At 36.9% G+C, this 13962-nt stretch overlaps 1 protein-coding gene across 1 annotated transcript in view; it reads left to right on the top strand.

Annotated features, from left to right (window-relative positions):
- HCN1 (hyperpolarization activated cyclic nucleotide gated potassium channel 1) overlaps window positions 1–12711 on the top strand; it is a 364279-nt gene extending 351568 nt beyond the window's left edge. The window contains exons 7-8 of the mRNA XM_068532658.1: window positions 8441–8605; window positions 11843–12711. Coding sequence (XP_068388759.1) covers window positions 8441–8605; window positions 11843–12711 — 1034 coding nt within the window. The remainder of the gene's footprint in view (window positions 1–8440; window positions 8606–11842) is intronic.
- The last annotated feature ends 1251 nt before the right edge of the window (window positions 12712–13962 follow it).

Genomic DNA, 13962 nt, shown 5'->3' with positions numbered 1-13962 from the left:
TAATTATCATTTAGAAATTTGTATCCAGATGAAAGGATATATTTCCAAGTAAATTTGCATTAAGATTTTTAAAGCAGTGATTACACCACTAGGAAATTCCTAGTTGAGTTCTCAGAGAGTAGACAAACAAGGAAAAAAGGCAGAAAGATTGAAACAAGCAACAGAGTCTAGAAAATATGCCAGAAGACTCTGTTTTAAAAAGGTTATATCTGTAAGCTGCACTCAGCTTGTTCTTTGGGAGTTCAATTTTATTTCATTTTATATTTTATTTTATTTTCCTTGGGAAGTCAATCTGAGCACCCAAAAGCAAGTTAATTTTCTAGATAGTGAGTAGTAACATATCCACCTTGAAGAAAACATTACCAAACCTTCTAGATACTTTCTTCCTTATATACATTGCACAAAAACCGCAAAGATATATTGTGCTGCTTAAAGAAGGTGCTTAAAGTGTTCGGCAAGTTCTGTTACAAAGAGAAGATACTCAGCAGGGGAGCCATTGTTATGCCATCTTAAAATTTAAGACTAGAACTTAGTGTCAATCTGGGGTTTGTCCACTATCATTGATGTACTCATCAGCATTTTAAAACAATTTCTCTGGGCTTAGAACCCAAGGCAGCAGGCACCGCGAGGGATAAAATAATGTTCCTGTATGGTTGTTGTCTTTAAAATGTCTTAAACTAGCTAGGGAGATAAAGTCAATAGTTAGGAAACAAGTAGAAAACGCAATACAAGAAATTAAAAATAGTGATGAACTAATATCTACACAATTCCTAAGGAACCCAAAGGATACTATGAGATACAAATGACTAAACTGGTTTTTCTCTCTCTGTCTTTTACACACACACACACACACAGAGTAAATACACAAAAACTCAATCTGTAACACCTAACACAGGACTCTCTTCACTCAATAAGTAGATCCCCAAAATAACTTATTATCAAGAGAAAATTAATTTACAAAGAAACACCTACTCTATTCATATGGAATCTGGAAATTCAATTCATGAAATCTAAGATTCTTTTATGATCAGGTTTACTTTTTCTCATTGCTAAGTGAGTGGCATTGTTTATTTCTCTTCATGGTGGAAACAAAGAGTATGGAGGCATTAAAAGAAGAAAGGACTATTTAAATTGTTTTTCACACTGACCAGTGACTATTTCTAGAATATACCCTCATGAATATACCCTCATTTGATCTGTTTCTCACTAAGAAATTATCGAAGAGATGCTGAGAGATAAAGGCTGAAGAGTTTTATGTTGGGAATGAACACAGCTCACTAGATAACTTCTGAAAGGACTTCGCTGGTGAAAATCTATATTTAGCCCTTAGTTTTTCCACGGGTGATTGAAACTCATTTTGTAAAACATGTTGCTATTTGGTTCAATGATTCATTTCAGCAAACATTAAGCACCTACCAGATGCCATGGAAGCACTAAAGATATAAAAATCAGTGGAACTTTAGATATAAAATATGACTGAAGTCTGAAGTTATGGATTAAATGTTGATAAAACTCTAGAGATATAATTGAATTTTACAGTTTACAGATAAATAGATGAAGGTCCAGAGAATATAAGTATTTGTCCAAATCTTCACAATCAAGATCAATCAGTCTGAGGCTATAACACCAGACTCCTAATCCCAGGCCAATACTCTTTATACTACACCAAAAAAGAAAAAAATAATCTCTAAAATAACCTAAGAAATGGGATGTATGTTAAGGTAGCAGAATCAGCAGGTAACCATCACTGCTGCAGAAAATCACCAAAATAGCATTCTACTTCATTAGTTGGCAAGAAATCAACCAAATTGAAATACCAGTTTTCATTCAAAAAATCATAAAAGGTAAAGAATTACATAAGTACGTTGTATTTTAAATAGAATTGAATGAAGAAGTAAGATTTCCTGGACAATAACACCTCTGAAGTTTTCTCATAAAACATGTACTCATTTTTTTTTATATAGGCCTAAAATATTATTTAAGCACCATCCTCTAGGAAGATTTCTTCTCATACCGAAGGCAGTATTTAACTGATTCATCAGTTAATTATGGGGACCTATACCATGTAACACATGTCCATCTACTCCATTTAGCTACATGTATTGTATATCCATCATATGAGGACTCCAGACAGTAGAAACCAGAAAATCATTTGCAAAGAATAATTTAGAGAAAACATGAATATATTTATACCTATGCTGAAATAAATCTATTTTTACTATATCTCCAAAATGACTATAAGTATTGAGAGTAGCTGTATTTTTTCTAATTTTTAAATTTATTTTTTAAAGTACAAAAGTAATATATAAATACAGGCTCGTTGTAAAAAGTATTCGAATAATTTTTAAGCATACAGAAAAGTAAATCCATTTCTTTACATAAGATGATCCTCAATACATGTCTTTATCTCTTCCCTTTCCAGAGACCAAATTAAAAGTAGTAAAGGAATACTGTGAAGTTTTGCTTTCACAGTAAAAAGAAAGAAATGTGGGAAGGAAGTCTTTCCCTCTCTATGGACACTGTATGAGGATGTAAATTCTTGCAGTTGCTGCTTTCAACTTGTGATCATGCGAGGTTGGCCAAGAAAGTAAAGTCATGCCAGCACAGTGCCTCAGCATCACTGAGATACTAAATCCACACTAGCCCTGCCTCCCAGATTTTTATAATGAAGTTATTTAATTGGTAAGCCAGTATTATTCAGGTATTCTGTAACATGCAGTTAAGAAAACTTTTGGAAGTGACGGATATGCTGATGGTTTCAAAGGTACGTGGAGATGTCCAAACTCATCAAACTGTATGCATTAAATATGTGCAGATTTTTGGTATATCAATTATACCTCAATAAAGCTGTTTTTTTGTTTTTTGTTTCTTAGCTTAGTTTTTTTTAAAGAGCAAGAGGGACATAAATAGTATTTCAGGACAAGAGAAATGGTGTTATGGACTGGATGTCCTTGTCTCTCCCAAATTCAATAAGTTGAATCCCTAATCCCCAACGTGGTGGTATTTGGAAGTGGAGCCTTAGGTAGTTGAATTAGATGAGGTGACTAGTAACTCATCTAATTGAGTGGGGTGGGAACTTCCTGATGGGATTAGTGACAGTGTTCTTAAAGGAAGAGATGGGGGCTCTCTCTGCCATGTCAGGATACAGTGAGAATTTGGCCATCTGCAAGCCAGGAAGAGAGCTCTCACCAGAACCCAACCATACTGTCACCCTGATTTTGGACCTCCAGGCTCCAGAAATGTGAGAAAATAAATTTCTGTTGTTTAAGACAATTTTTTTAAATTATGCTGGTTGTTACTGATGAAACTTGAAGGAAAAGTAGAGGGAACTTGGAGTATAATGCTGAGGGCTATGACCAAGAAGAGAGCAAAGCTCCTGGCAAAACTCCAGAGAAGCTGCTAGCTAAGAGACAGTGTGATGACAGGGGGCCAACTGAAAAGTGAGGGGAAACAGTGACTTAGGGAAGGTCTCTGTGTGGTACAGTGGACTCTCTGTCCCTCCCTCGACATTGCAGAAGAGCCTGTAAGCATGCATTTATTTTCCTGAGGAGAGAAAAAAGCAAGTGGTTCTTCTCTAAAGTAATTGAACAAGGCAGAGAACTAGAACAATTAAGAGAGATGTTGGTAACCTTGGAGTACAGCCCTCCTCGTTCTGGCATTTAGGGAAATATGAGGATAAACCTCCCACCTGTTCACCCTGAAGAGAAACTCCAGGTCAATGAATGCTGCCACATCACTAGAGGTTTCATCCTCAATAGAAACGGACATCAACAGGTAACTTGAAGAACACATTCAACATACGAGGGAAAGATTTAGACACAGAGACAGAAACAGTGATTCCAGAGTAAAGAGAAAGAACTCAGAAAACACAACAGAAACTAAAATATAAAATATAATAAAGATAAAATATAAAGACAAAACTTCTTTTTGTTTCCATTTTACAGTGTTATGGCAACATGTATATATAATTCAAAGTATACAATTCAATCTTTTTAGAAATTTCCCAAATTATGAAACCAACGCTATGAAAGCCAAACCAAACAGGTTTAGGTTTTCATCACCGCAATAAGATTCCTCCTGCCCACTTATTGTTAATCTCCTTTTCCACCCACTTCCCCAAGCAACCACTACTATGTTATCTGTCACTATAGATTTCCCTTTTCTGGATTATTTACATCAGTGGACGCATGTACTGTATGGACTGTCACGTGTTGCTTCTTTCACTGTGTTTGTGAAACATTCTGAGGTTCACCCATGTGGTAGCATATATTCATTATTCAAAACCAGGTCTCTTTAGCAACTACCAGAAGATAGAGGATATTACATCCACAACAAAAGGAATATAGGAAATATAGGAAAAAATATAGGAAAATGGAAAGCATTTGTAAATTAAAAATATAAGTGCCAAATTAAAAATACATTAAAAGCAATGAAAGGTAAAGTTGAGGAAATCTCCTACACTAGTAATCACTATTTTTAGGTTTGTTTATATTCCTTCATATCTTGGGTTTTTTTTCTCTTCTGTGCACTTAGATATTAATTTTAAAGTAACTTTAAAAAAATAAGTTATATATCCACAAATAAAAATAATTTAGATAAAGGAAAGTTGAAAAAAAATGTAAACAGTATATCTACATAAAGGAATATTTTTCAACAAGAGCAGTGCATAGTGGTAGATTTTATTGTCATTTTTTGCATACTATATGTGATCATTTTTATCATGCTATAATTAAAACCTTGTATCCTGCTTTTCTCTGTTAAACTTTCATGACCATTCTACTATTAATATTAATACATAGACTTTAAAAGCTTTACTTTTAATAATTGCCACATAGTTGATTATGAATCTTGACTTATTATTCATTTAAGGCATTCCCATATTTTCAGATGCATACATAAATGCATAATGTATATCACCATGTAAATAACATTGTTCTGATTACAGACTACTTCCTTAGGCTAGATTGTCAAGTGAAATTTCTGGATAAAGTGTATGGATACATTTTAAGATCTTTGTTATGTATCATTGGATTATATTCCATGAGGCTTATAGCCATTCTATATGACAACTTGTACGGATTTGAAAGCAACACTTAGCAATAAAAACATTTCTTATCAGTATGTTTGACATAATTTAGCAATCATAAGTTATATAATATGGCATTAGTACTATAGTGACACAGGAGTTTAATTTTGGGGTAGTGTTGAAAATACTTTTATTACATTTTTTTTTAATTAGAGTAGCTGACAACTTCCATCATATGATAATATGCTTTATGCTTAAACACTGACCAATAGAGATTTATCTTCCTACGCACACCGAAGGTACCGAAGGTACACACACACAAATACACACACACACAAACATGCACACAAACATGAACAGTCCACAATATTATTTTTTCATTTTTAATCACATGTATTCTTTTCTTTCTGATTTTACAAGTAATGAATGTTACAAGTAATGAATGTTCATTGCAGACAACTAGAATTATGTAAAAGCATGAAGTAAAAAAGAACAATCACACATAATCCCCATCCCCCAGAAATAACTACCATTAGCATTCTGATGCATTTCCTCCCAGTGTCTACATATTTTTTTTTAATAATTGAAGTACAATTAACCTACAACACTATGTTAGTTCTAGGTGCACAACTCTTTTAACCTTTCTACTAGATTTATGTTTGGTTGGGCTACTACCTTTAATGTATATTTGCCTTTACCAATGAGATTTTTTCTTTTATAACTTTCATATTTCTATTTCTGTCCTTTTCTTTTTTGCTTAGAGAAATACCTTTAACATTTCTTGTAAAACTGGTTGTGGTACTGAACTCTTTCAGCTTTTTCTTGTTTGTAAAAATCTCTATCTCTCTTTCCAATCTGAATGATAGCTTTGCTGGGTAGAGTATTCTTGGTTGTAGGTTTCTTCCTTTCATCACTTTAAACATATTATGCCACTCCCTTCTGGCCTGTGAAGTTTTTGGTGAAAACTCAGCTGATGATCTTATGCAAAGTTCCCTTGTGTGTAACTAGTTGCTTTTACTTTGCTGCTTTTAATATTCTCTCTTTATTGTTAATTGTTGCCATTTTAATTATAATGTGTCTTGGTGTGGTCCTCCTTGGGTTGATCCTCCTTGGGATTCTCTGTGCTTCCTGGACCTGGATGTTTGTTTCCTTTCACAGGTTAGGGAATTTTTCAGCTATTATTTCTTCAGATGTGTTCTCTGCCCCCTTTTCCTCTCTCTTCTCCTTCTGGGACTCCAATAATGCAAATGTTAGTATGCTTAATGTTGCCCCAGAGGTCCCTTAAACTATCCTAATTTTTTTAAAAAATCCTTTTTTCCCTTTTTCTGTTCAGATGGGTGATTTTTACTACTCTGTCTTTCAATTTACTGATCCAGTCCTCTGTATCATCTAACGTACCTTTGATTCCTGCTGGTTCAGAGGCTGCTGGCTGCTGGTGGGTGGGTTGGGTCCCAGCATGGCGGGCAGCATGGCACAGAGAGTCCCAGGGCTGGCGCTGGCCCATTGGTGGATGGGGCTGGGTTCCAGTGTTAATAGGGTAGAGGGAGGATTCCAAAATGGTGCTTGCCAGCATCAGTGTCCTTGGGGTATAATGAGCTCCCAAAAATGGATGCCACCAGCATCTGTGTCCTCAGGGTGTGTCCCAGTTGCCTCCTGCCAATCTAGGAGGCTCTAAAAGATCAGCAAGTAGGTCTGACCCAGGCTCCTTCAAATTACTGTTTCTGCGCAGGGTATTGGAGGGTGTAAGATTTTGTGTGCACCCTTCAAGAGCGGAGTCTCTACTTCCTACAACCCTCCAGCTCTCAAGAATGCAAGCCCCACTGGCCTTAAAGACAGACTTTCTGGGGGTCATCTTCCTGGTGCAGGACCCGCAGGCTGAGGAGCCCAATGTGGGGCTCAGACCCCTCTCTCCCTAAGGGGAATCTCTGCAATAGTGATTATCCTCCCATTTGTCGGTCACCTACCCAGGGTAACGGGTCTTGACTATACAGTGTGTCTGCCTCTTCTACCCTTCTTGTTGTGGTTCCTTCTTTATATCTTTAGTTGTAGAAAATCTTTTCTTCTAGTCTTCAGATCATTCTCATCAATAGTTGCTCTGTATGTGTTTGTAATCGTGGTGTACCCATGGGAGGAGGTGAGCTCAGGGTCTTCCTACTCTGCCATGCTGGCCCCACCACAATATTGTTTATTAAATTTGAAATGTTTACAAGCATGAACAGTAACAACATAATTGGTGGCTTAGGTGGCATTTCCTAAAATCCTCTCAATTGCCAGATTGGTTCAGGTGCACTTCTTTAGTACTCCCAAAGTGCCTGCCTTCTATATTATTGCTCTTACCAGCTTACATTTTAAATGAAATCTTAATTCAAATGAACTTTTTCTTTTTACTACCAGCATATAAGTAATACAGAAGTAGATATGATGTTTGATTCATGTTTCCAGCCCTAACATCAAGGACATAATGCCTACCACAAAATTTACTCGCTATGTTTATCAACATGAACTGAAATTCTTTAAATAAGTTCAGAGGAGTGTGAATTTAGGCCTCTTTCAATAATTATTTTGCTTATTTCCTTTTGTTAGAAGACAGTGCATTTCAGAAACACTTCTCCCATTCCTTTTTTCAAATAGGTTATCTTGAAGCAAAGTTTCTCAATTATTTTAAATTTTTTAAAGAAGCAAAGTCTATAGGATTTTAATACATAAGTTTTGGGAAATGAAATAGAAAATCTTCACTTTTATCATTTATTTATCTAGCTAATACGAAAATCCAAGTTTGCAAATATTTGCTTACCATATATTGGGAATCAAAATTTCAACAAAAGATTTTCCTTAGAAATTACTTAAATGAAAAGCCCCTCTGTGCATTTGGAATATAATTTTTATACTGATCTTACTGGGAATATATGAACTACATAAAGCATTCCTATGATGCATACATCTGAACCTGTGATTCAATTTTGCTTAATCATAAGGCTTTCTAAGCCAATGATTTTGGGCTCGCTTTGGTTTCTGCCTATATAATACCATCTGCTCTCTGCCTTCCAGAATTCATAAGAACTTCTATCTGAGAATAGTCTCTTCCTGTTTTCAACTCCATTTTGGAGTTATTATTCTTTTTTCCGCATATTTTTGTTTCAGGTGAATTGGAATGGGAGCTGGAAGAAGATAATTTTGTTACAGCCTTCCCTTTGAACCAAAAGCCTCAATTGTTTAAAAAAAAAAAGAATATTTTAAGATTGAGTATTAGCAATTGGGCACTTTTAATTATCAGAAGGGATTTCCTGATAAAATAGAAAATGTTACTAATCATTGGTTTCTCACACCATGAGACTTTTCTCTTTTAGTTGTGGTAGGTCTTAATGGCCTTTTAAAGAAAATTGCCAAACAAATCTTTCTTCTTTGTTTTTATAGAGATTTGCCTGTTGACCAAGGGACGGCGCACTGCCAGTGTTCGAGCTGATACGTATTGTCGTCTTTATTCGCTTTCTGTGGACAATTTCAACGAGGTCCTGGAGGAATATCCAATGATGAGAAGAGCCTTTGAGACAGTAGCCATTGACCGACTAGACCGGATAGGTACTCTGTTCGGTTTTCTTCTTTGTGCACAATTCAGTTTTAATCTAGTGGGCTGATACATATTTGCAATCATAAGTCCCAAATGCTAGTATATAGATTGCTTATTAATTAACATAGCAATATAGAAATAGCAATTAGCTCTAGCCATATTTCTAGAAAGATCTGAGGCTCTATCTAACTTTCTCTTCTAAGTATTCTAGGTTTGTTTATTCATCTCTATTTTTGCTAGCCACGCAATCTGATTTCACCAGTGATACCAAAACAATGTGAATCTTAAGGTAAAAAACAATGATTAAAAATTCTACACAGCATTAAAATAGAACTAAAAATGCAATAGTATGAGTCTACATTACAAAATAAATTTTATCACAAGGTGTTTTTTTTTCATTTTTAAGGATCAACTTTACATTTATTCTTATATTAAGAATTGAAAACTTGTGCATTTTCATTGTCTAAGTAGAAACTTCTTGAAATGTTTGTAATACAGACTCAAGCAGAAAAAGCCTTAATAGAAGTGCCCACATAGATGCTTTACTTTGCAAGCATCAACTTATCTTAAAATCTTCTCTGCTCTCAAATAAAAATATGTAAGTTAGACCTTACTAGTTACACTAGCTTAAAGATTTGAATAATTGCCATAGTAAAGTTAGATCAGATTGGCTTGCTGTTAACTTCCCAAGATATGCTAGAACATTCTGATGTCAGAAGGTGTTATGCATTCATCTTCCATACCCAGATCCTCCTCCCGCACCCTACCCTCCTCTGTTCCCTTTCCCTGCTTAACTCTACTAGCCTTCATATCTCAGTTCAAACATCACTTCCCTGTAGAAACCTTTTTTGACCTTCCACCCCCTTAATAGTCTGAGTACCCTGGAGATGTTCTCCCATACTCCTGGGAAGTTCCTCCATCACAGCACTGCTTTTATTATTTAAATTGCTCTAGAGATGCTAAGCTTTATGAATGTAGAGATCATGTCTAATTCACTGTTACATTCACAGTACCTAGTACACAATGAATATTGTTGAAGAGAGTTAGGGAGGGATGAAGGAATCAATGAACTCAAAGGAGATTGGGGTTGGGATCACTGGAAAGTAAACAAAGAGATACTTCAACTGCTTCATTTTTATTAAAGGTAAGGACTTCTGATTGACGTATGGTTGTGTCAGCTTTTCTTCTGCACTTCACGTCTTTCTTTTCTTCTATATTGGTGGGACAACAGACTGCATAAGGATCTGAAATTAGGTTAGGAGACGTAAATGTAGTATTTGGACATTACCATTAGACACAGCACACATATTAAAAATCTTATTGATAACTTAGAGATGTAACAGGACGGAGTGTCCAGAAGACAGTGCCCATAAAAGAAGCGAGTATACCTAAAAGCATCTTTACTTAATTTGAAAATAACTTCCCTCTTTGTGGTATGTGAGTGTTCATGGTAGAGCCAGAGGAAAAATATGAGTTTTTTTCCTAAGCCAGCTAAACATATTTTGCAAAAGCATCAAAATCAGGATATTTCAATAGAGAATTTCTGTTAATCTGATAGAGCATCACTTTCATCTAACTTATTACAGTTAATTTTTTATAAGAAAGTTTGCATGAAATGGTTTGCAATCAATAATATAGGCAATAAAATTGCTAGTGAGCACCACCAGTATTTGCATTTTTAATCTTCACAAAATTCTAACAGTGCATTAAAAGTTATAGTATTTTTCCACAAAGTCCCAGATACTTAGATTATGAAATGCTGACTATTCACATGATCACAAAGAAATATTATCCTTCTCAGCGTTGTGGCCATTGCTTATAAATGCATATATTATAGTTAATTAAGGGAATATGCAAAGTAAGCATTTATGTTTTCTACTAACGTAGAAGTCTTTGTTCTTGGGGAAATTAGGAAAATTCTGTAAGGAGAGAGATAGCTATTCATTTTGGCAGTCATTTAAAATGATTGCCTTTCCCAGCAGCCAAGTAAATTATATCATACATTTCCATTTGAAAATATTCCTTGTTAGTTTAGATGTGATACTTTATTTAGTGATATGGCAAATTGATTTACTTTTCAGTTACCATATTTACCTAGGTGATGATGCCATTAAAAAGTCACTGATTTTCCCCTCTTACATCAACCTACAATTGGCGCTAATTGTTATTTTGCCAGAGAATATCTCCTTATTGCAAACCACTCCAAAGACAATAGCGAGAAGGAGAGGTAGTACTTACTGAGGTTCTAGAATGAGCTGAGAGCTTGCCATACATTATGCCCCTGGCTCCTCACAACAACCTCTCAGAAGAGGAAAGATTATGAAATAGTTCTCAATCTGGCTGCACACAAGAATCCCCTGGGGAAAGTTTATTTTAAAGTACCAAAATCTGGACCCATGTCTGTTTATTCTGATTTAATTGTTAGGGTGCAGATGGAAATAAGTAACTCTTAAAGCTCTAGCGATGACAAAAATATGCAGGTAGAGTAGAGAATCACTGGTGTAGGGCACTGGTCAAAAGCAAAGGCCTTTGCTTCTCAAACTTGCATGTGACAATTACCAGGGGATCATAGTAAAAGGCAGCATCTGGTGCAGCAAGTGGATGAGGCCCAGGAGACTTCATTTCCAGCAAACACTCAACGTGATATAGATGTGGCTGCTTCATATTCCGTCGTAAATCTGATCAGATCTACTGGTTTCCTGTCCCAGCTCTGTCACTTATTAACTATGTTTTCTTGGGCATTACTCTTAACCTTCTTATGTTCCAGTCTCCTTTTGGGTGAAGTGGGATTATGAGCACACTTACCGCAAAGAGTTGTGGATTAAATAAAATAAATCTGCCTAAAGCCTTGGGTAGGGTGCCTGTCACATAGTATGTATTCCATTGTCCTTTCTTGAAAAAGAAGCTTTAAACTGAAATCTTGATTTCAGGCCCATCCTGATCCAAATGCCCTTTCTTCTCCCAAGGTAGCCCTCATGCAAATCTCTCCATTTCTTCTGTAAGATGGCTTTTGCCATATTACAGACTTTTCAACTTGACTCGTGTAGAAGGTAAGATTTCCCAGAAAGATACAGGAAGCGTGAGAGACAGGAGCCGTGTGTCTATTTGGTGTCTAAAGGAGAGTGCTTGGCTTTTGAGCCTCTTCTATGAAACACTGCCATCATTCTGTTTGCAGGAGCCACTCGCGCTTGGAATTGTCATCAGTCACTTACAGACTTTCTAAGTGCCTATCTTCCTTTCGCTGACAGGAAAGAAAAATTCAATTCTTCTGCAAAAGTTCCAGAAGGATCTGAACACTGGCGTTTTCAACAATCAGGAGAACGAGATCCTGAAGCAGATTGTGAAACACGACAGGGAGATGGTGCAGGCAATCGCTCCCATCAGTTACCCTCAAATGACAGCCCTGAACTCCACGTCCTCAGCTACCACCCCGACCTCTCGCGGGAGGACACAGTCTCCGCCGGTGTACACAGCGACCAGTCTGTCTCATGGCAACCTGCACTCCCCCAGCCCCAGCACGCAGACCCCCCAGCCGTCGGCCATCCTCTCGCCCTGCTCCTACACCACTGCGGTCTGCAGCCCTCCCGTTCAGAGCCCGCTAGCCACTCGAACTTTCCACTACGCCTCCCCCACTGCTTCCCAGCTGTCACTCATTCAGCAGCAGGCACAGCAGCCGCTGCAGACCAAGCAGCAGCCCCAGGCTCCACAGACACCCGGCGGCAGCTCCGCACCGAAAAACGAAGTGCACAAGAGCACGCAGGCGCTTCACAACACCAGCCTGACCCGAGAAGTCAGGCCCCTCTCGGCCTCGCAGCCCTCGCTGCCCCATGAGGTTTCCACCCTGATTTCCAGACCACATCCCACTGTGGGCGAGTCCCTGGCGTCCATCCCTCCGCCCGTGACCACGGTGCACGGCTCGGGCCTGCAGGCAGGGAGCAGGGGCACGGTCCCCCAGCGGGTCACCCTGTTCCGACAGATGTCATCGGGAGCCATCCCCCCCAGCCGAGGGGTCCCACCGGCACCCCCTCCACCAGCAGCCGCTCATCAGAGGGAGTCTTCCTCAGTCTTACATACAGACCCAGAGACAGAAAAGCCACGATTTGCTTCAAATTTATGATCCCTGCTGATTGTCAAAGCAGAAAGAAATACTCTGATAAACTGAGAATATCCTCAGATCTTATTTTATTCTATCTCCTGATAGATCCCTATAGCCTACTATGAAGAGATATTTTAGACAGCTCTGGCCTACATGCAAAATGTAAAATATATATATATATATACACATATGCTATTAAATCTATATCTAAAAATCTCAAGAAAAGTTCAAAAGACTTGTTTAGCATTCAGTGTTTTATGTCTTCCTTTCTTTAAATCATTAAAGGATTTAAAATGTTGTTGTAAGATTATTTATTTTTAACCTACTTTTACTTAATTCCTTTGATATATGTATTTCTCTATTTTATGAAGAGTTCTTGGATTCAATGGAAACAAAACTCTGATTTTAAAAAGGCAACTCAAGTGAGCTACTAAACAGCACCAATCAAAACTCTTCTCATTAGCAGTGTCTCTGCATCTAAATTGTTAATCATTAGTTACGTAGGATTAAATAGCAAGTCCCATTTTCTAGATCTAAATTGTATTTTGGTGCTTTGAATTTTGAATTAGGTTAAAGAACACACCATATGCTTGGCCATGATAGGAGACTAGCATTGCCACTGTTATGACTGTCTCTAACCACAAACATGTCCATTGATCTTTCAGAAAGCTGAGGGGATATTTCTCTTCATGTGTTATCGGACTTTTACCAAGACTTAATCAATGTTAGTTGTAAATAACTTTTTCAACCCAAACAAAGATAGCTATTCTGTGCTGTGTGAAGGTAAAAGTCATCGTTTAAGAATTTAGTTTTATTGCTTCACTTCAAAACTTAGAGTTTTAAATTTTACAAAACCTAATTGTGACAGTTATTCAACTGTAATGCAATGGCTTGAAACCTACAATATTATTTTAACCTGCAATGTTTTATGCAAAATTGTATGCTCGATTCTACAAATTGCTTGTCTTACACCAAAAATCATTACTTTTCTTCCTTCTTGCCATAATCAAGCATCTGAAAATAGTCCCTGCATGCTTTTTGGGAAAAAAAAAAAATACGTTCAAAGCAGTCATTGTAGGGAAAGGCTTACAGTATTTCTCATTTCTGGAAAAGTATAACCATTCATTAATTGCCTATCTTAAAATTCCTATAAGGCTGACTTGGATCTCTGACTTAAGTATAGAAGTGAGGTTTTCACTTTCATTTAATGTTATTATATTATTATTATTATCATCATTTAAATACTGATTTGTAAACCACAGCTTGATTTGG

Source organism: Eschrichtius robustus, chromosome 2 (assembly GCF_028021215.1).
Source record: "Eschrichtius robustus isolate mEscRob2 chromosome 2, mEscRob2.pri, whole genome shotgun sequence".
Taxonomy (NCBI): Eukaryota; Metazoa; Chordata; class Mammalia; order Artiodactyla; family Eschrichtiidae; genus Eschrichtius; species Eschrichtius robustus.
The sequence above is the reverse complement of the archived record's forward strand: the minus strand, read 5'-3'. Positions and strand labels throughout refer to the sequence as shown.